The 22,151-nt window shown below is 44.6% G+C and overlaps 1 protein-coding gene across 1 annotated transcript in view; it reads right to left on the bottom strand.

The window, feature by feature from the left end:
- Nucleotides 1–16,677, bottom strand: part of LOC140727037 (CD99 antigen-like protein 2) — a 69,508-nt gene extending 52,831 nt beyond the window's left edge. Inside the window, exon 1 of the mRNA XM_073044209.1 lies at nt 16,374–16,677. Coding sequence (XP_072900310.1) covers nt 16,374–16,434 — 61 coding nt within the window. The 5' untranslated portion in view covers nt 16,435–16,677. The remainder of the gene's footprint in view (nt 1–16,373) is intronic.
- Between the last annotated feature and the right edge of the window lie 5,474 nt (nt 16,678–22,151).

The following is a 22,151-nucleotide window of genomic DNA, read 5'->3' as shown; positions in this document are numbered from 1 at the left end:
GTAGAATTAAAGGTTTGGAAATGTGGCAACAAACATCAGGAAGAGAATGTGAAGGGTGACTGGTTCAAACGTCCGATAGCAGCGGGGAAGAACGTGTTCCTGAAGCAAAGCACAACAATCTTGTAATACAACAGCCTACAATACTTAAAAAATAAAATACATCCAGTCACCCTGGCAGTCTGATACTAAATATAGGACTCTGGTCAGATCCCACTTGGAGTAATGTGCTCAGTTCCGGTCGCCTCACTATAGGAAGGATGTGGAAACTAGAGAAAGGGTGCAGAGGATGTTGCCTGGATTGGAGCATGTGCCTTATAAGAATAGGTTGAGTGAACTTGGCCTTTTTTCCTTGGAGCAACGGAGGATGAGAGGTGACCTGATAGAGGTGTACAAGATGATGAGAGGCATTGATGATGTGGATAGTCAGAGGCTTTTTCTCGGGGCTAAAATGGCTAGCACGAGAGGTCACAGTTTTAATGTCCTTGGAAGTAGGTACAGAGGAGATGTCAGATTAAGTTTTTTTTATGCAGAGAGTGGTGAGTGTGTGGAATGGGCTGCCAGCGACGGTGGTGGAGGCAGATACAAAAGGGTCTTTTAAGAGACTCATGGGCAGGTGCATGAAGCTCAGAAAAATAGAGGGCTATGGGTAAGCCTAGGTAATTGCTCAGGTAGGGACGCGTTCGGCACAACTTTGTGGGCCGAAGGGCCTGTATTGTGCTGTAGGATTTCGATGTTTTTAATTAAGTAGACATGGAGGATCACAGGACTCAGATTTATCATATGTACAAAATAGACAGTGGGATGTGTTGGTTGCATTAACAACTAACAAGCTCAAGTTCACTTTGACGGTATATATGTATACCACCAAATGAAACCGTGTTCCTCTGGAGTCCCGAGGTCCAAAGGCTCTCCGCTGAATGCCGTTGGTCCACGGCATTGAAAAAAGGGCTGGGAACCTTTTCTCCAGACCAAGGTGCATAACGCAGTACACATAACTCACACACAACACACAAATTAGTATTTCCACAAAATAAAATATATTCCAGAAGATTGATATTTAGCATAAATTAGTTAAAAAGTAAACAGTATAATGCTACTGGCCTTTCATATGTGATGAGACCTTCATGGTGGCAGGGAGTTCAGTAGTGCTACCGTCTGGAGTAAGAAGTTGTTTCCCATCCTAACAGACCTTGTCCCAGACACCACCCTAGGACGTGCCGGGGGGGGGGGGCCGCCCGCAAGCGTTGCCTTGCCCACAGAGCAACACGAGCAGCACAAACAACAACAGCAGAAAGAAGCCCCCTTTCCCATCCACCCACCCACTCACACACCAGGGACGCGAATCTGAAGACGATTCACCAATCCCAGTGCACGTTAAATATGCCCGGAAAAAACTGGGAGGTGCAGCCTGCATTCAGAAAACAAATGGGCTCATTAAGATTCTTAGTTAATGCTTCCGCCAGTTTTGTCTAATAAGATGGAGTCCTCTGGTCCCATCCCTGTGCAATAATTATGCAACAGAACCTCAAGTGGCAAAAACCACATGATCTAGTATCAATGCTTTGTAAAAGTACATATCAAGACTTGTCAATGACTGTACAGACAACATTCTCGAGCACAATACGCCCTGGAATGTGTAAATCACTGTGGTTCTTCCAAAACAGAACAATGTGTATTCTATTTACCTCTAAGCCACTTACTCCACCTACTGGGGTTGCATGAATGGAATTCACTACTGTGTGGCATTGACATTGTCATTGTAATTTATCCAGAGGGACAACAGTTGCAGAATGGCACACAGATTTCAGCATAAAGTGTTGAGAATGTGAAGAGGCAGATGGGATACAGTGTAGGGAAGTGTATGGTCATGAACTTAGGTCAAAGGAATAAAGACGTAGACTTCTTCCTCTCTGCCACCAAATTTCTGAATGGACATCGAACCCATGAACACTAACTACCACACTATTTTTCCCTCTTTTGCCACTATTTATTTGAAATAACCTTTTAAGTATTATTTCTTACTGCAACTTCCAGTTTTTATTACTATGTTTAGCAATGTACCGCTACCACACAACAACGAATTTCAAGATCTATACTAGTGATATTAAACCCGATTGTATTTTCTAAATGGGAAGAAAATTCAAAAATCAGAATTGCAGATAAACTTGGGTGTCCTTCTGTATAATTACCTGAAAGTTAACTTGCAGGTTGAGTTGGTGGTAAAGAAGGCGATGTTAGCATTCATTTTGGAGTGAGGGAATACAAGACCAAGGATGTAAAGCTGAGGCTTTGTAAGGTCAGACCACACTTGGAGGATTGTGAGCAGCTTTGGGCCCCTTATCTAAAAAAGGAGGTGCTGGCATTGGGGAGGGTCCAGAGAAGGTTCACAAGAATAAACCCAGGAATGAAAGAGTTAATGTACGAGGAGTGTTTGATGGCTGAGGGCTTGTACTCACTGGAGTTTAGAACAGTTTGGGGGAGGGGATCTCATTGAAACCTATTGAATATTGAAAGGCCTACACAGAGTGGACATGGAGAGGATGTTTCCAATAGTGGGACAGTCAAGGACAAGAGGGCACAGACTCAGAATACAAGGACAACCCTTTAGAACAGAAATGAGCAGGGATTTCTATAGCCACATGCATTACTCTTTACTCAGACTATTTCGCCCTCTGTATCAATTCTACAAGTCAACAAAATCATGGCTCATCTTTGGCCTTTCCACACTAACCCAATAGCAAGGATTCCGTTAAGATCTCAAATCTATGAAACTTATCTTGTAGGTTCTTAACAACTAAACTTCCACAGCCTTCTTTGATAATTTCCAAAAATTCATTGTTACTTAAGAAATTCCTGCTACTTGAGATTTGAATGGATGACTCCCGTTAGCCTGTGATTGTGACCTTTGATTCCAGATGCCCCAGCTAAGGGCAGGTTCAACTCAGCAATAAACACATCAAACATTTGATGATTCTATGCACTTTCATGAAATCACTGCCTGAATTCTTCCAGTTTCATGAGATCATGGGTCAGACTGTTTAACCTTACAAGCAGCTTGTGTTGTTCTTGGAATCAATGTGGTAAGCTAATACCACATTCCCTCGGTGCTCATTTATTTTTAGGTTGGGAGATGAGGTCTGCACACATTATTTCAGCTGCAGTTTCAGTATATTCAGGGTGATTCAGTTCATTGCTTATAGGACCATAAAATATAGCAGTAGATTCAAGCTATTTGGCCCATCTAATCTGCTATGCCATTCCATCGTGGCTGATTTGCGAGGGGTGATTGATAAGTTTGTGGCCCAAGGTAGAAGGAGTCAATTTTAGAAAACCTAGAACATTTTTCAACATAGTACCCTCCTACATGTACACACTTAGTCCAGCAGTCGTGGAGCATACGGATCCCTTCTTTGTAGAAGTGGTCCACAGCAGGGGTGACTGATAAGTTTGAGGCCTAAGGTAGAAGGAGATGAGTTATACAGCTCTCGTTACATGCACGTGCAGTTCAACTCTGAGTGATTATACAGAAAGTTTGAAGTTAATAACTCATCTCCTTCTACCTTAGGCCACGAACTTATCAATCACCCCTGCTGTGGACCACTTCTGGAGGTCCAAGATGCCGACTTCTACAAAGAAGGGATCCGTATGCTCCACGACCACTGGACTAAGTGTGTAAATGTAGGAAAAGTAAATGTGCTAGGTTTTCTAAAATTGACTCCTTCTACCTTAGGCCACAAACTTCTCAATCACCCCTCGTACTTTCTCTCTCAACCCCATTTCCCCACCTTCTCCCCATAATCTTTGATGTCCTGATTAATCTGGAACCTATCAACCTTTGCCTTAAATATACCCAATGAACTGGGCTGCATAGTCTGCGGTAATGAATTTCGCAGGTTCACCAGTTCCGGCGAAAGAAATTCCTTCTCCTCATCCCTGTTCTTAAAGGGCATCCTTCTAGGTGTGCCCTCTAGTCCTAGACTCTCCCACCATAAGAAACATCCTCTCCACAGACATCATTGAGGTCTTTCAACAGTCGATAGTTTTTAGTGACATCCTCTCCCCTTCATTTTTCTAAACTCCAATGAGTACAGGCCCACCATCAAACGCTCCTCATACATTAACCCTTTTATTCCCAGGATAATTCTTGTGAACCTCCTCTGGATCCTCCCCAATGCCAGCACATCCTTTCTTAGATAAAGGCTCAAAACTGCAAATGGTACTTCAAATGTGGTCTGACCAATGCCTCATAAAGCCTCAGCATTACATCCATTACTTTCATATTCTAAAATCTGATAACAAAAGGACAACAATGAATGAAATTTCAGAAATTCAAAGGCTATTTGCAACAGGGCTCCATTTTAGGAGCACAGTTTTTCCAAAGCATTTCTCAGATAGCCCAGACTTGTACCTCGGGGCCACAAGGAAGAAATCAGCATGTGCTAGAGCGTGATTGCACGGTTGATGGCAAAGCAGAAAGTGATAGAATCCGGCAAGGAATTAAGTTGATTGGTCAAACAAGTATAGAAGTCTGAAAGTTATTCAGCCAACACACACAAAATACTAGAGGCCATGGACTGACATGTCAGAATGGGAAGTGGAATTAACATGGGTGGCCACTGGGAGTTCCCACTTCTTCTGGCGTTCAGCGAAGCGGTCACCCTATCGGGCCTCATTGATATCTTGGAGACCTCCTCTACTGTCACGATGAGGCTATGCTCAGGTTGGAAGAGCAACACCTTATATTCCATCTAGGTAGCCTCCAACCTGATAGCATGAAAATCGATTTTGAACTTCCGGTAATGCCCTCCCCCACAAATTCCCCATTCCCTTTTCCCTCTCTCACACCTCATCTCCTTACCTGCCCATCACCTCCCTCTGGTGCTCTCACTTTCTTTCCTTCCTTCCACAGCCTTCTGTCCTCTCCTATCAGACGCCCCCTTCTTCAGCCCTGTATCTCTTTCACCAATCAACTTGCCAGCTCCTTACTTCACCCCTCCCCCCCACCTTCTAACTCTGACCCCTCATCTTTTCTCCCCCTCCAGTCCTGCTGAAGGGTCTCGGCCTGAAACGTCGACTGCCCTCTTTTCCATAGATGCTGCCTGGCCTGCTGAGTTCCTCCAGCACTCTGTGTGTGTTGCTCAGGTGGAAGGGGGCTTGCTTTGCTGCTGTTCCGCAGAGTATTGTGACCATGCAATGTTAGTGTCAGATTGTGTGGCGACACTTACAAGTGGCCCCCAGTACATCCTTGGGTTGTATTGGTTATTAATAGAAATGACACATTTCACTGTATGTGTCAATGTATGTGTGATAAATAAATTAATCTTAACAGACAGACATACTTTATTGATCCCAAGGGAAATTGGGTTTCGTTACAGTCGCACCAACCAAGAATAGTGTATAAATATAGCAATATAAAACCATAAATAATTAAATAATAAGTAAATTATGCCAAGTGGAAATAAGTCCAGGACCAGCCTATTGGCTCAGGGTGTCTGACACTCCGAGGGAGGAGTTGTAAAGTTTGATGGCCACAGGCAGGAATGACTTCCTATGACACTCAGCGTTACATCTCGGTGGAATGAGTCTCTGGCTGAATGTACTCCTGTGCCTAACCAGTACATTATGGAGTGGATGGGAGTCATTGACCAAGATGGCATGCAACTTGGACAGCATCCTCCTTTCAGACACCATCGTCAGAGAGTCCAGTTCCACCCCCACAACATCACTGGCCTTACGAATGAGTTTGTTGATTCTGTTGGTGTCTGCTACCCTCAGCCTGCTGCCCCAGCACACAACAGCAAACATGACAGCACTGGCCACCACAGACTCTAGAACTGAGAAGAGTTGATGAACAGATACATGCAGAGGATCTTAGAGTGCACGAGCAGACTCTCTTGCCCCCAAGAATCGTTATAAAGGCACACTGGTTAATTGTCATCACAGACTGAGGCACTGAGTAATCGAGCCAGGAGTTTAAAGTTTAAGGTAAATTTATTTTCAAAGTAGGCAAATGTCTACTTTTTATGTCGGAACTATATAAAACATACATTAGACCACAATAAAGGGAGATTAGCTAGATATGTCTCATATACAGTATATCGAAACATGGGGTTTGCACTGAACCAAATCAGCGAGGTTTGTGCTGAGCAGTCTACAAGTGTGGCCACACTTCCAACAACAGCATAACATGCCCACAAATTACAAACCCTAACCCGTATGTCTTCCGAATGTAGGAAGAAACAGGAGCATCCAGAGGAAATGCACTGGGAGAGAACGTACAAACCCCTCACAGAAAACGGCAGGGATCAAACTCAGATATTACACCCGAGGCCGTAAAATTAACCACTACGCTATCCCACCACCCTAAAATTGCAGCACAACAGCACAGCTTGAGAGGAGATGCAGCAGACCTCAATGACTGGGCTGCAGACACTCTGACAAAGACAAAAGATTGCACAGGCGTGTCAGGGACACAAACTAGGTCAGTATTTACTAATCATTACCAGCTGCTCCTATACATAGAATATAGAACCGTACAGGGACAGGCCCTTCTGCCCACTATGTTGTGCCAAATCAATTAAATTAGTAATCAAATGAACAGCTAAGCTACTCCTTTCTGCATACACTATGACCCTATTCCTTCCATCTCCCTCACATTCATGCACCTATCTGAATGTCCCTTAAAAGTCTCTAATCTGCACCACCCTAGACAGCACATTCCAGGCACCCATCACACTCTGTAAAATAAAAATGTCCCCACATCTCCTTTGATCTTACCCCCTCTCACCTTAAATACCATCTGGTATGAGACATTTCAACACTGGGAGAAAGATACTGTCAGACTACTCTATCCATGCCTCTCATAATCTTATAAGCCTCTAACAGATCTCCCCTCAAGTGAAGGAACAGTGATTGCAAAGAGCAATTAATCATGCAGGCAGCATAGTGATTCAGCTGGTCGAACTTTTGCCTCTCGGGACCGAACAGCGGGATTCAAAGCTGAACTCAGCTGCCGTCTTGCAAGGACTGCTATATTCTTACTGTGATCTCTGCTGCTCCAGATTCCTCCCACGTCCTAAAAACGTGTAGGTTAATTGGGCACCATGAATTGCCCCTAGTGCGTAGGTGAGTGGTAGAATCTGGAAACCGTTAACAAGCCCAGGAAATTATAGACCAGCGAGTCCTACCTCAGTGGTTGGTAAGTTGATGGAAAAGATCCCGAGAGGCAGGATTTCTGAACATTTGGAGAGGCATAATATGATTAAGGAATAGTCAGCATGGCTTTGTCAAAGGCAGGTCGTGCCTTATCAGCCTGATTAATATTTTGAGGATGTGACTTAACACATTGATGACGATAGAGAGGTAGGTGTAGTGTATAAGGATTTCAGCAAGGCGTTTGATAAGGTACCCCATGCAAGGGATGGGATCCAAGGGGACATTGCTTTGTGGATCCAGAACTGGCTTGCCCACAGAAGGCAAAGACTGGTTGTAGACGGGTCATATTCTGCATGGAGGCCAACGACCAGTGGTGTGCCTCAGAGATCTGTTCTGGTTACCCTACTCCTTCTGATTTTTATAAATGACCTGGATGAGGAAGTGGAGGGATGGGTTAGTAAATTTGCTGATGACACAAAGGTTGGGGGTGTTGTGGATAGTGTGGAGGACTGTCAGAGGTTACAGCCAGACATCGATAGGATGCAAAACTGGGCTAAGAAGTGGCAGATGAAGTTCAACCCAGATAAGCATGAGGTGGTTCATTCTGGTAGGTCAGATATGATGGCAGAATATAGTATTAATGGCAAGACTCTTCACAGTGTGGAGGATCAGAGGGATCTTGAAGTCCGAGTCCATAGGACACTCAAAGCTGCTGCACAGGTTAACTCTGTGGTTAAGAAAGTATACGGTGCATTGGCCTATATTAATGTTGGGATTGAGTTTAGGAGCCAAGAGGTAATGTTGCAGCTATATAGGTCCCTGGTCAAACCTCACTTGGAGTACTGTGCTCAGTTCTGGTCGCCTCACTACAGGAAGGGTGTGGAAATCATAGAAAGAGTGCAGAGGAGATTTACAAGGATGTTGCCTGGATTGGGGAGCATGCCTTCCGAGAATAGGTTGAGTGAACTCGGCCTTTTCTCCTTGGAGCAACAGAGGATGAAAAGTGAGTGACCTTTCTATGATTTCCACATCCTTCCCGTAGTGAGGTGACCAGAACCGAGCACAGTACTCCAAGTGGGGTCTGATGAGAAGCCTTGATCATGTGGATAGTCAGAGGCTTTTCCCCAGGGCTGAAATGGCTAGCATGAGAGGGCACAGCTTTAAGGTGCTTGGAAGTAGGTACAGAGGAGCTGTCAGGAGTACGCAGAGACGCAGAGAGTAGTGAGTGTGTGGAATGGGCTGCCTACAACCGTGGTGGGGGCAGATACGATAGGGTCTTTTAAGAGACTCTTGGATCAGTACATGAAGCTTAGAAAAACAGAGGGCTATGGGTACCCCGAGGTAATTTCTAAGGTAGGGATATGTTCGGCACAGCTTTGTGGGCCAAACGGCCTGTAATGTGCCGTAGGTTTTCTATGTTTCTAGAACGTGGGGGCAAATGAAAAATGACGTCTTAGATTTGTGTAAATGGGTGGTTGATGGTCAGTGCGAACTTGATGGGCTGAAGGGCTCATTTTGATCTATATTACCATGACATTAACTTATTGTGTATAGCAATGGAGTCAGACCACAAAAAAAGTGTCCTTAAAACAGCAAAGCCAGAGGCACGTAGAGATGCATTATTAGATAATCTTTGACACAGTTCCACAGGAGGACAAGACTGAAAGCTAAATCAGTGCAGTTCTGGACAACAGAACCGTGAAAAGCGGGGTTATAATCAGGCATATTTTGTGTAATTACAAACAAGAGAAAATATGCAGATGCTGGAAATCCAAGCAACACACACAAAATGCTGGAGGAACTCAGCAGATCAGGCAGCTTCTATGGACAAAGAGTATAGTTGACGTTTCAGGCTGGACCCTTCATCAGGACTGAGGAAAAAATTAGGAGTCTAGGGTTTGAAGGTGGAGGGAGGGGAGGAAGCAACACTAGGTGATAGGTGAAACCTGGTGTGGGGGGTGCGGGGTGAAGTGAAGAGCTGGGAAGTTGATTGGTGAAAGAGATACAGGGCTGGAGAAGGGGAATCTGATAGGTGAGGATAGAAGGCCATGGAAGAAAGAAAAGGGGAGGGGGAGCACCAGAGGGAGGCGATGGGCAGGTAAAGAGATAAGCTGAGAGGGAAAAAGGAATGGGGAATGGTGAAGTTGGGGGGTGGGGGGTAAATACCCTAAATTCAAGAAATCGATGTTCATGCCATCAGTTTGGAGGCTACCCAGATGAGATACAAAGTGTTGTTCCTCCAACCCAAGTCTGGCCTCATCGCAACAGTAGAGGAGGCCATGGATTGACACGTCAGAAGGGGAATGGGAAGTGGAATTAAAATGGGTGGCCACTGGGAGATCCATCCGACTTTTACTGGCGCACGGAGCGTAGAGGCTCGGCAAAGCAGTCTCCTTATCTATGTCGGGTCTCACCGATATACAGGAGGCCATACCAGGAGCACCGGATGCAGTAGATGACCCCAACAGACTCAAGTGAATTGCCGCCTCACCTAAAAGGACTGCCTGGGGCCCTGAATATCAGAGAGGGAGGAGTTCAAGGGCAGGTGTCGCACTTGTTCCGCTTGCAAGGATAAGTGATAGAAGGGAGATCATTGAGAAGGGACGAATAGACAAGGGAGTCATGTGGAAAGCATATAAACAGGAAGTGTGGGGGAGGGAAAGATGTGCTTGGCAGTGGGATCCTGTTGGAGATGATGGACGTTATGGAGAATTACATGCTGGATGGGAAGGCTGGTGGGGCAGTTGAGGTAGTTGAGGACAAGAACCCCCCTATCCTTGGAAGGGTAGTGAGGGGATGGGGGCAAAGGCAGACGTGTGCAAAATGGATGAGATGCGGTTGAAGGCAGCGTTGATGATGGAGGAAGGGAAGCCCCTTTCTTTGAAAGAGGAGGACATCTCCTTTGTTCTAGAATGAAAAGCCTCATCCTGAGAGCAAATGTGGCAGAGACTGAGGAACTGAGAGAAGTGGGTGACATTTTTACAAGTAACAAGAGTGGGAAGAGGTATTGTCCAGGTAATAGCAAGAGTCAGTGGGTTTATAATAGACATCAGTGAATAAGCTGTCTCCAAAGACAGAGACATCGAGAAAGTGGAGGGAGGTGTTGGAAATGGACCAGGTAAATTTGAGCACATGGTGGAAGATTGAGGCAAAGCTGATGAAGTCGACAAGCTCTGCATGGGTGCAGGAAGCAGCACCAATGCAGTCACTGATGTGGTGTAGGAAAAGTGGGGCAATGACACCACTGTAGGCTTGGAACGTGGACTGTTCCACGGAGCCGACAAAAAGGCAGGCATAGCTGGGACCCACGTCTACACCTTTTGCTTGAAGGAGGTAGCAGGAGCCAAGTGAGAAATTATTGAGAAGAGGACAAGATCAAAGACAGAGAAGAGTGGTGGAGGGGAACCGGTTAGGGCTAGCGTCCAGAAAGAAATGCAGAGATTTGAGGCCTTTCTGGTGGGGGATGGGGGACTGGCCATCCATAGTGAAACTCAGATGAGGGCCAGGGAACTTGAAAAGATCCAGAGCATGTGAAGTGTCATGGATGTAGATCAGAAGGGACTGAGCCAGGAGGGACAAAACTGAGTCGAGGTAGGAGTTCAGTGGGGCAGGAACAAGCAAAAACAATGAGTCTACCTGGACAGGCGGGTTTGTGGATCTGGGGTAGGAGGTAGAAACAGGAGGTGCAGGAAGTATGAGGTTAGTGGCAGTGGATGGGTCCTTTGTTGGGTCATTTGTTGTATGGCACAGTAGTATAGTACGAGACATAAAAACTATGACAATGAGAAGATAAATAAATAGTGTGAAAAGAGCAAAATAATGAGGTCATGGTCAAGAAATCTGATGGTAGAGGGGAATAAGCTGGTCCTAAAATGTTGCGGGGGTGATGCAATGAGACAAAGGCTGGAGGCAAATCACAAAGAATAAGGAGAGATTTTTGTCCATAATTGATAGGGTTGTTAAGACAACAAATGAATGTGTTGTCATTCTTTAGTCGGAGGATTGAGCTCATGAGCCGAGCAGTAATGTATCGACTGTATAAAAGACTGGACAGACCATACTTGGGAGTATTTTATATTTAGTTCCGGTTGCCTCATTATAAGGAGCGTGTGGAAGATCTTGAGAGGGTGCCTGGACTAGAGGGCATGTCTTAGGAGGAAAGGTTGAGCGAGCTACAGCTTTTGTCTTTGGAGGGAAGGAGGATGAGAGTTGACTTAATGAAGGTGTACAAGGTGTTAAGAGGCATAGATGGAGTGGACAGCTGGAGACATTTTCTCAGGGTGGAAATGGCTTATACGAGGCAAAATTTTAAGGTGATGAGGGAAGTATGGAGGGGGTGATGTCAGAGGCAAGTTTCTTTTTAAACAGAGAGTGGTGGGCGCATGGAACTCCCTGCCAGGGGTGGTGGTCGAGGTAGATACATTAGGGATGCTTAAGAAATTCATAGATAAGCACATGATGATAGAAAGATGGAGTGCTATGTAAGATGAAAGGGTTAGATTGATGTCAGAGTAGAGTACTGTGCAAAAGTCTTAGGCACATCTATATAGCAAGGGTAACTTTCACACAGCACTGTACTTGCCAATGTTAGAGCAGATTTGTTAATCTGGCAGTAGCAAAGGATGTTGGGAATGATGCAGGTGGAGTGCTGTGGGAGGGTGTGGGACATGTGGCAGAGTAGTCATCCTAGGGATGGTGGGTTGGGTGTAGACATACCTCGCCATGAGACAGCAAGCAAGGTCATTTGATTGGAGACAACTGGTTTATTGATCATTACAGAATGTCTCTCTGGTGCTTCCTGCTCCCTCCCCTCTCCCTTCCACTTTTCCCAACCATGATTTCCCTCTCACTGTCCCCTTCCCACCCTTGGTCCACAACAGGCACCCAACCATTGAGCAGATCTCCATGCCGTGGAAAAGCAGCATCTAATCCTCACCACCCAGGCCTTGCTCTTTCCTCGCTGCTGCCATCAGGTGGAAGGTACAGGTACTATCCCTCAACCATCAGGCTCTTGAACAAGTGGTGATAACTACACTCATTCTGTTTCTGCTCGCACCTTAAGGTCGCTTTATCTTATTTCAGGCTCTCGATATTTATTCCTATTTCAGAATCAGAATCAGGTTTATTAAGACTGGCATCTGTCATCAAGATTTGTTAACTTAGCAGCAGCAGTTCAATGCAATACATAATATAGAAGAAAAAAGTAATAATAAATAAGTAAATCAATTACAGTATACATATAATGAATAGATTAAAAATCACGCAAAAAGCAGAAATAATATATTAAAAAAGTGAGGTAGTTTTCACAGGTCCATTTAGGAATCGGATGGCAGAGGGGAAGAAGCTGTTCCTGAATCGCTGAGTGTGTGCCTTCAGGCTTCTGAACTTCCTACCTGATGGTAACAGTGAGAAAAGGGCATGCCCTGGGTGCTGGAGGTCCTTAATAACGGCTGCTGCCTTTCTGAGACACAACTCCTTGAAGATGTCCTGGGTACTCTGTAGACTAGTACCTTAGATGGAGCTGACTAAATTTACAACCTTCTGCAGCTTCTTTCAATCCTGTGTAGTAGCCCCCCCCCCCCCCATACCAGACAGTGATGCAGTCTGTCAGAATGCTCTCCACGATATATCCGTATAAGTTTTTGAGTGTATTTGTTGACATATCAAATCTCTTCAAACTCCTAATGAAGTATAGACACTGCCTTGCCTTCTTTATATCCACATTGATATATTGGGACCAGGTTAGGTCCTCAGAGATCTTGACACCGAGGAACTTAAAGCTGCTCACTCTCTCCACCTCTGATCCCTCTATGAGGATTGGTATGTGTTTCTTCGTCTTACCCTTCCTGAATTCCACAGTCAGCTCTTTCGGCTTACTGACGTTGAATGCAAAGTTGTTGCTGTGACACCACTCCACTAGTCTAGCTATCTATAGTCGATGAACAGCATCCTGACATAGGTATTTGCATTGTCCAGGCGGTCTAAGGCAGTGTGAAGAGCCATTGAGATTGCATCTGCCATTGACCTATTTTGGCAATAGGCAAATTGCAGTGGGTTCAGGTCCTTGCTGAATCAGGAGTTATATTTATAAAATATTTAAACATATTGGTTATATTTGCATTGGCACAGTTTGTTGTTCATTTATCCCATTTACAGTTACTGTTCTATAGATTTTGCACAGTACTATATGTAAAAAGGTTAGCACAATTGTCTGGGCTGAAAGGCCTGTACTGTGCTGTGATGTTCTATATTTTTGCTCCCATCATGATGTAGTGACTCTCATGAGAATTCTTTTGGTATAGAGTTTGTATCACAAGACCAGACATGAGAAACAAACACACACACACACACACACTGGCTCGGGAAAGACAGACAAGCATTTCAGAGGGTTTAACACATTCAAAGGACGAGGAAAGAAACTGGCATTTACAAATATGGTGGAATTAAGGCTTGTTTTTCTAGGAAGTAACGAGTAAAAAGAGACTATTTTCTTTCCCCATCTGGAAAAGTGATTAAATAAATGGTTGCAGACCGGCGATCATCAGTTGAAGCACATTTATTTCCATTTTTAAATAATTTAAAAGCTGCAGTTGAATTTGAAGAAAATTATTTCTGGATTGCTAGTGCAGTAACATAACCACAATGTAAACTGGCATTCCAGACTCAAGAAACTGCAGATTCAACAACTCGCTAACTCCAGATGAACTCTGAAATTCAGTCACAAGACTCCATTCAAATTTGACAATTACTACAAAGCCAAGTTTATGGTCTGTAAGAGAAGGTCAATTAGTCATGACTGTTTATTCCCCTTGATAGATGCTGCTTGACGGACTGGGTTTATTATTTTATTTAGAGATACCACATGGTAACAGGATCTTCTGGCCCAAAGAGCTCACTCAGCCCAAATGTACACATCCATGTGACCAATTAACCTACCAACCCGGAGGTAGGAGGAAACCAGAGCCCCCGGAGGAAATCCGGAAATCAGTTATACGGAGAAGGTACAAACTCCTTACAGACAATGGCAGGCATTGAACCCGGGCTGCTAGCACTACACCATCATACCGACCCAGCATTTGGGAGTTCCTCCAGCATTTTGAATGTGTCGCTTAGAGACACTGGGGAGCATTCAAAATGGTGTCAAATTCTAGGCTATCACTGCAGGATCTGGAACTACAGGGCATAATTTCAGTGGAAGGTGGGGAATCCAAGCATCTTTTCCTCAGATTACCCCCCAGGGCACCACATTAGTGATTGTATAATGATTCACAGTACCAGCAGCCAGGGTTCAATTCCCACTGCGGCCTGTAAGGAGTTTGTATGTTCTCCCCGTGGCTGCATGGCTTTCCTCCAAGTGCTCCTGACTCCTCCCACAGTCCAAAGTCATACTGGTTGGGTAGGTTAATTGCTCATTGTAAGTGGTCCCGTGATTAGGCTGGGGTTAAGTTGGGTGGTATTGCTGGGCAGCATGGCAAGGGGCCAGAAAGGCCTCGTCCACGCTATATCTCAATAAATAAATGATTCTTTGGAATTCACTATCCGCTATTCACTTCAGAAGTGCACAAGTTAGAACACTAAGATCGTTCAAGGCAGAGCTTCTATGTTTTTACATTTAGAGATAGCACATGGAATGGGCCCTTTGGGCCCAACAAGCCATACTACCCAGCAACCCACCTACTTAATTTCCTGCTGAAGTGTCTGGGCCAGAAACGTCGACTGTACTCTTTTCCACAGATGCTCCCTGGCCTGCTGAGTTCCTTCAACATTTTGTGTGTGTGTTGCTTGGATTCCCAGCATCTGCACGTTTTCTCTTGTTTGTCACCTATTTAATCTACAATGACCAATTAACCTGCGAACCACAACGCCTTTGCACTGTGAGAGGAAGCAGAGGGAACCCACGTGGTCACAGAGAGAACGTACAAACTCTATACAGACGGCGACGGGATTGAACGCTGGCACACTGTGTTGTAAAATCCATAAAAGCAGAATTTCACGGTGGCCAACCATTTAAATTCCTATCCCCATTCCTGTTCCGACAAGTCAGTCACTGGTCTCCTCTTCTGCCTGGAAGAGGCCATTCTCAGGTTGGAGGAGGAACACCTCCTACTCCATCTTAGTAGCTTCCAACCTAATGGCATGAACATCATCTGTCCAACATTCTGCAAGTTTTTCCCCTCCCCCTTCCCTCATTTCCCCTCTTTGGTCTCTTACCTCTTCTCCTCACCTGCCTATTACCTCCCTCTGGTGCCCCTCCTCCTTCCCTCTCTCCCATGACCCACCCTCCTTTCCCAGCCGACTCCCTTTTCTCCAGCCCTTTACCTTCCCTACTGTGGTGAACTACATATACCTGTCTGGACTGCTCCTGTGGCTCCTCCCACAGACCCCTGTATAAAGGCCATTGAGGCCTGAGCCCGGCCTCATTCTCCAGGATGTAGTGTTGTTCATTCTTCCAGTCAATAAAAGCCGATATCTCGCTTCTTACGTCTCAGAGTGAGTTATTGATGGTGCATCACCTACCTATCACCGCCCCCCCCCCTAGTTTGTTACTTCATCCTCTTCCCCCACCCACCTAGCTTCACTATCAGCGGTCTGCTTGTCCTCCTTCCCCTCAACCACCCCCCAAAAAGACTTTGTATTCCGCCTTCTTTTCCCTTTTCTTTCCAGTCCAGGACAAGGGTCTCGGCCCGAAACGTCGTCTGTCTGTTCACTTCCGCAGATGCTGCCTGACCAGCCGAATTCCTCAAGCTTTATCTCCAGATAGAGTTACACCATCAAAGTAGTTACCGTTGTATTTCAAGAGATCTATGAGGTGTAATAGATAAATGAGGGCGTGGTGGTGGGGGTGCATGAAACGCTACCGTTCGATGCATTTCTTCACACCACATTACAACCCTTCAAAGACTATTGAGCAAAGCCAATGTTTTATAAAAAGCACATTCACTCTGCCGAGATTTCCAGAAGAACCAAAACAGAGACTCATTAACTCTCGGGGACGCCAATTTTGTTGCATAAGTATCTCGCCAACGCCCTCAGCTATATTTCGAGTAACACTAAAACTCTGCGTATCTCACGGGAGGTTAAATCCCCAAATTTACATAACAGACCCGACATGGGGCAGGCGTTCCCGAGGAGGAATTGGGAAGCCTGCAGTTCATCGGAGGAGATCAACGCTCAACGAAAATACTTTCTAGACACACAACTCATCAGGAAAACCTTACCTTCGATCTTCACAAAGAAAAACGCCAGTCCGATGAATAGGATGCTTCTTACGCTCAACATAGTTTCCCAAAGTTTGGTCTGACAAGGTAAGTTTTTGCTCTTTCGGATCAGCAGCTTCTAAACTATTTTCCTCAATAAAAAGGCGCCAAACTGTGACACTTTTCTCACGGATTAACTGGTCGAAAAAATCTCTCCCACTTTCTGCGTTAAAAAAAAAACTACTAATAGAGCAACTTACTGCCGTACTAAGAGTCTCATCGACAGCTAAATGGAAGCTGCTCCGGAGAGTGAGTCACCAGCCTGTGACGATCAACGTGACTGACAGCGCAGCTATCCAATAACAGTCTCCATCTCTATCTTAGCATGCGGGGGCTGGGCGGCATGAAGACGCGGTCTCTGCCACCTTCTCTTGTGCCCAGTAACAACCAAGTCCCACCTTGTTTGCGGTGGAGTTCTTTGCTGAAAGTTAAAAGTGGGACGTGGACCCAAGGAGCAAACTGCACCGGCAAGTGATCTAAATCCCCTTCGGATGAAATCAAAATACAGTACGCAGCCTTTCCAGCCTGTTAAATCATGTAATTCACTCCATCTGCCCATCAAATTCAAAGTAAAGTTATAATTAAATGTAGCAATGTTACCATATACTTCCTTGAAATTAATTTTCTTGAAGGCATTTATGGGGGAAAATGCAACAGAATTTGTGAGGGAGAAGCTGTACATAAACAGATAAAAACACAAAATTCTGCAGATGGTGGAACTCTTTTCCCTCAAAATACTGGAGCAACTCAACAAGTCAGGCAGCGTCCATGAAGGGAATACTTAAACCGTCTTTGTTTTAATCTGACACCCTTCATCAGGATTCAAAGACTAATAAACAACCAATGTGCACAAGAAGATGACTGTGGAAATCAAAAAATATATTACCGAGGAGGTGAGTCACAAAAAGTCCTTGAAAGTGAGTCAGAGGATCAGTTCAAAAGCAGTAGTGAGAGAAGTTATCCACGCTGGTTCAGAAGCCTGATGGTTGTAGGGTAATAACTGTTCCTGAACCTGGTGGTGTGAGTCCTGAGGGTTCTGAACCTCCTGCCTGATGGTGGTAGTGAAAAGAAGGCATGGCCTGGACGGTAGAGACTTTGACAATGGAAGCTGATTTCTTGTGGGCAGTGCTCCATGTAAGTGTATTCAATGGTGGGGAGGGTTTTTACTTGGCCCTGTTACCCTTAAACTCCTCACACGAGTCAGTATACTTTACCCAAGAGAAGGTAAAGAAGGTACTTCTCCCCTTACTGCATGTTCCACTTTTGCATTGTAACATCTATGATTGTCTAAAATCCATCAATAGGTTTGATACTACGAATTGACCAAAAGGAGACATTGGAGCTCTTTTGCAATACACACAAAATGCGGGAGGAGCACAGCAAGTCAGGCAGCATCTATGGAGGGGAAGGCAAAAGCAGGCACTCCCTAACTATTAAGCCCATTTTCATACAGAGGGTGGTGGATAAATGGAATGAGCTATCAGAGTAGTTATTAGTGGTGGGTACAGTTACAACTTCAATCACCACTGCTCCAAAGTGATTCTATGACCTACAGGCTCACTTTCAAGGACTTTTTAAACTTCATTTCCAGTATAATTTTTTATTTGCAAAGCTCTTCTCTTTTTGCACATTGGTTGTTTGTTGGTCTCGAGTTCAAGTTCAAGTTTATTGTCATCTGACTGTACATACGGTATATAGCCAAACAAAACAATGTTCCTTCGGACCACGGTGCACCCATAAAACATATATCACACTGTACATAAAACAAAAATATTCACACAAATAAATTAATATAATATAATTCAAAATGGATGTACAGCACAGTTAAACAGTAAACAGTTCAGTGACCAATCTTTGTATGTGTGTAGTTTTTCATAAATCTATTGTATTTCTTTTTCCTGTGTAAATTCCTGTAGTATAGTATATAACAACATAAGAAATAGGAGCAGGAGTAGGTTATCTGGCCCGTTGAGCCTGCTCCACCTTTCAATAAGATCATGACTGATCTGGCCTTGGACTCATCTCCACCTACCTGCCTTTTCCCCATAACCCTTAATTCCCCTACTATGCAAAAATCTATCCAACTCTGTCTTAAATATACTTACTGATGTAGCCTCCACTGCTTCACTGGACAGAGAATTCCACAGATTCACCACTCCCTGGGAAAACTAGTTCCTCTTCATCTCCATCCTAAATCTTCTCCCCCAAATCTTGAGGCTATGCCCCCTAGTTTTAGTCTCACCTACCATTGGAAACAACTTTCCTGCCTCTATCTTATCTATCCCTTTCATAATTTTATATGTTTGTATAAGATCTCCTCTCATTCTTCTGAATTCCAGCGAGTACAGTCCCAGGCAACTCAAACTCTCCTCATAGTCTAACCCCCTCATCTCTGGAATCAACCTGGTGAACCGCCTCTGCACTGTCTCCAAAGCTAGTATATTCTCCCTCAAGTAAGGAGATCAGAACCGCACAGAGTACTCCAGGTGCAACCTCGCTGGTACCCTATACATTTGCAGCATAATCTCCCTGTTCTTAAATTCAATATCTCTAGCAATGAAGGCCAACATTCCACTTGCCTTCTTGATAGCCTGCTGCACCTGCAAACCAACCTTTTGTGATTCATGCACAAGCACTCCCAAATCCCTCTGCAAGGCAGCATGCTGAAATTTTTTACAATTTAGATAATAATCTGATCTTCCATTTTTCCTTCCAAAGTGGTAACATATATGTGCTTTGCTGATTAATCTACTTTGAACTTTGAACTTGGAACATGGGGAGGGAAGTTTTGAGACTGGCTCAGGAAGGCGCCTTGGACGAGTTGGGCCAAAGGGCCTGTTTCAGTGCAGTATAACTCTATATTGCTATAACTTTCTTGCAAAGAACAAATCCCCAATAACCATGATACACCGCAACATAGATGCTGTTTGTCACATACACCAATTCAAATACTAGACCATTACATCAACTTTTCCACAGCTGCTTGCTCAGTATTGGCTCGTGACTCTAATTGTGTTTCAACTATTCATTGTGATTTACTAAGGCAGATGGTGTTGGTCTTGGAATTGGTTTATTCTTGTCACATGTACCAAGACATAGTATTTTCATGCCTATCTTGCATACTGTTCATACAGGTGAAATCATTACACAGTGCATTGGGATAGAACAAGATAAAAAATAATAGTGCTGATTAGAGTGTAAAATTGACAGAAAATAGTGCAAGATCATAATGAGGCAGACTATGCGGTCAAGAACCTATACTATCATACAAGAAGTCTGCTCAAAAGCCTGATAACAGAGGAGTAAGAACTGTCCTTGAGCCCGTTGGTCGGTGCTTTTAGGCTTTTGTGTCTTCTGTCCAATGGGAGAGGCGAGAAGAGGGAATGTCCAGGGTGGATGGGATCTTTGATGATGCTGACTGCCTCACTGCGGCAGTGAGGAGTGCAGACAGAGTCCATGGAGGGGAAGTTAGTTTCTGTTACGTGCTGAACTGTGTCCACAACTCTCTCTTAAGTCTCTCATGAATAGACACATGGCAGCTTATGCTGAAGCAATAACGTAAGGAATGTCAATGGACAGGATAAATTACAATTAGATAGTAGTGGCTTATGTAACGGGCAAGATTTTGGATAATGTACTTCAACGTAAGGAAGCAAATGGGCGTCCTCGATAGACTTGGTGGCTAAGCACAGCTCCATTGCCATGTTGTTAGATGAATAACAGGCAGTGATTAGTCAGCATACGGGAGCAAGAAACCTGGCTGAGCAGTGCAAGAACAATATCGGTAAAACTAAAGAGCTGACTGTTGACTTCACGAAGGGTAAGGTGGGTGATCATAAACTCTTCCACGTTGGGCAAATGGTGTGGAGAGAGTCAACTGCTTTAAGGTCCAGAGCACTAACGTGCCTGGAACCAATCTGGGACCCAATCACTAGGAAGTCTTTGAAGGTTAAGGACATTCAGTTTATCACCATCACTCCGATAAACTTCTGCAGATGTACTGTTGAAAGAAAGCTGGCTGGTTGCATCATGATCTGGTATGACGATTGGAATGTGCAGGAATGTAAAGGACTGCAGGGAATGGTAGATTCAGCACAATACATCACGGGCTCAATCCCTCCCAGCACTGACTGTATCAAAAATTCAAAGTAAGTTTATTATCAAAGTATGTTTCTGTCACCAAATACTACCCTGAGATTCATTTCCTCATAAGCGTACACGGTAGAACAACAGAATCAATGAAGAACTGCACACAAAGACCTATAGACAACCAATGTGCAAAGGAATACAAACTGTGCAAATACAAAAAAAACAATAAGTAAATGAGTAAGTAATTAATATTGAGGATTTGAGCTGCAGAGTCCTTGAAAGAGAGTCCATAGCTTGTGTTCAGTGATCAGTACAGTGTTGAGATGAGTGAAGTTATCTGTGCTGGCTCAGGAGCCTGATGGCTGAAAGGTAATAACTGTTTCTGAACCTGGCGGTGTGGGACATAAGGGTCCAGTTCCTCCTTCCAATGGCAGCAGCAAGGAGAGAGCATAGCCTGGATGGCGGATGCTGCTTATAATAGCACTCCTTGTAGATGTGCTTAATAGCAGGGAGGGTTTTTCCTGTGATGGACAGGGCTGTACCCACCTCTTTTCGTAGGCTTTTCTGTTCTTGGGCATTGGCGTTTCCATATTAGGCTGTGATGCAACCAGATACGATACTCTCCACTGTGCATCGATGGCAGTTCGTCAAAGTTTTAGAAGACATGCTGAATTTGTGCAAACTTCTAAGAAGGGAGAAACACTACCGTCCCTTCTAATGTGCTGGTCTTCTCAAGAAGGGAAGATCTATCATCAAGGATCCCCACCTTCCCGGCCGTACTATCTTCTTGCAGCTGCCATTGAATAGGAGCTGTGCTAAGCCACACAGTCATACATATAGATTGTAGAGCAGGGAGCATTGAAGTGCACCTGTGTTCATGGCCAGCAAGAGGGAGATGTTGCCACTGATTGAGGCCCGCTGATGAGCAAGTCGGGTAACCATTTTCAGATAGAGGTAGGGAGGACAAAGTCTCGAAGCTCAAAAAAAAATGAATTTGGGTGGAATTGGCAAGAGAAAATCTGCAGATGTGGGAAATCCAAGTAATACACACAAAATGCTGGAGGGACTCAGCAGGCCAGGCAGTATCTATGGAAACGAATAAACAGTTGACGTTTTGGGTCGAGGCCATTCACCTGGACTGGAGAAAAAAAGGTGAGGTCAGAGTAAGAAGGTGGGGGGGGGGGGGTGGGGATGTGGAAGAGGAAGGTGGTGAGAGGCATTGATCATGAGGATAGCCAGAGGCTTTTTCCCAGGGCTGAAATGGCTAACGCGAGGGGGCATAGTTTTAAGGTGCTTGGGAATAGGTAAAAGGGAGATGTCAGAGGTAAGTTTGTCACACAGAGAGTGGTGGGTGCATGGAATGCACTGGCTGCGATGGTGGATACAATAGGGTCTTTTAAGAGACTCTTAGATAGATATATAGAGCTTAGACAAATAGAGGGCTATGTGGTAGGGAAATTCTAGGCAGTTTCTAGAGTAGGTTCAATGATCAGCACAACATTCTGGGCCGAAGGGCCTGTAATGTGCTGTAGATTTCTATAACCTAATGATGTGCTGGAGGCAGCCCATATGTGCCCCCACACATTTCAGCGCCATCATAGCATGTCGGCAATTTCAGCAGAACATCAGCAACCAAACAACAACAGTAAA

The sequence above is a fragment of the Hemitrygon akajei genome, chromosome 4 (assembly GCF_048418815.1).
Source record: "Hemitrygon akajei chromosome 4, sHemAka1.3, whole genome shotgun sequence".
NCBI classification, from domain to species: domain Eukaryota; kingdom Metazoa; phylum Chordata; class Chondrichthyes; order Myliobatiformes; family Dasyatidae; genus Hemitrygon; species Hemitrygon akajei.
This window is presented reverse-complemented; position numbering and strand designations above follow the sequence as displayed.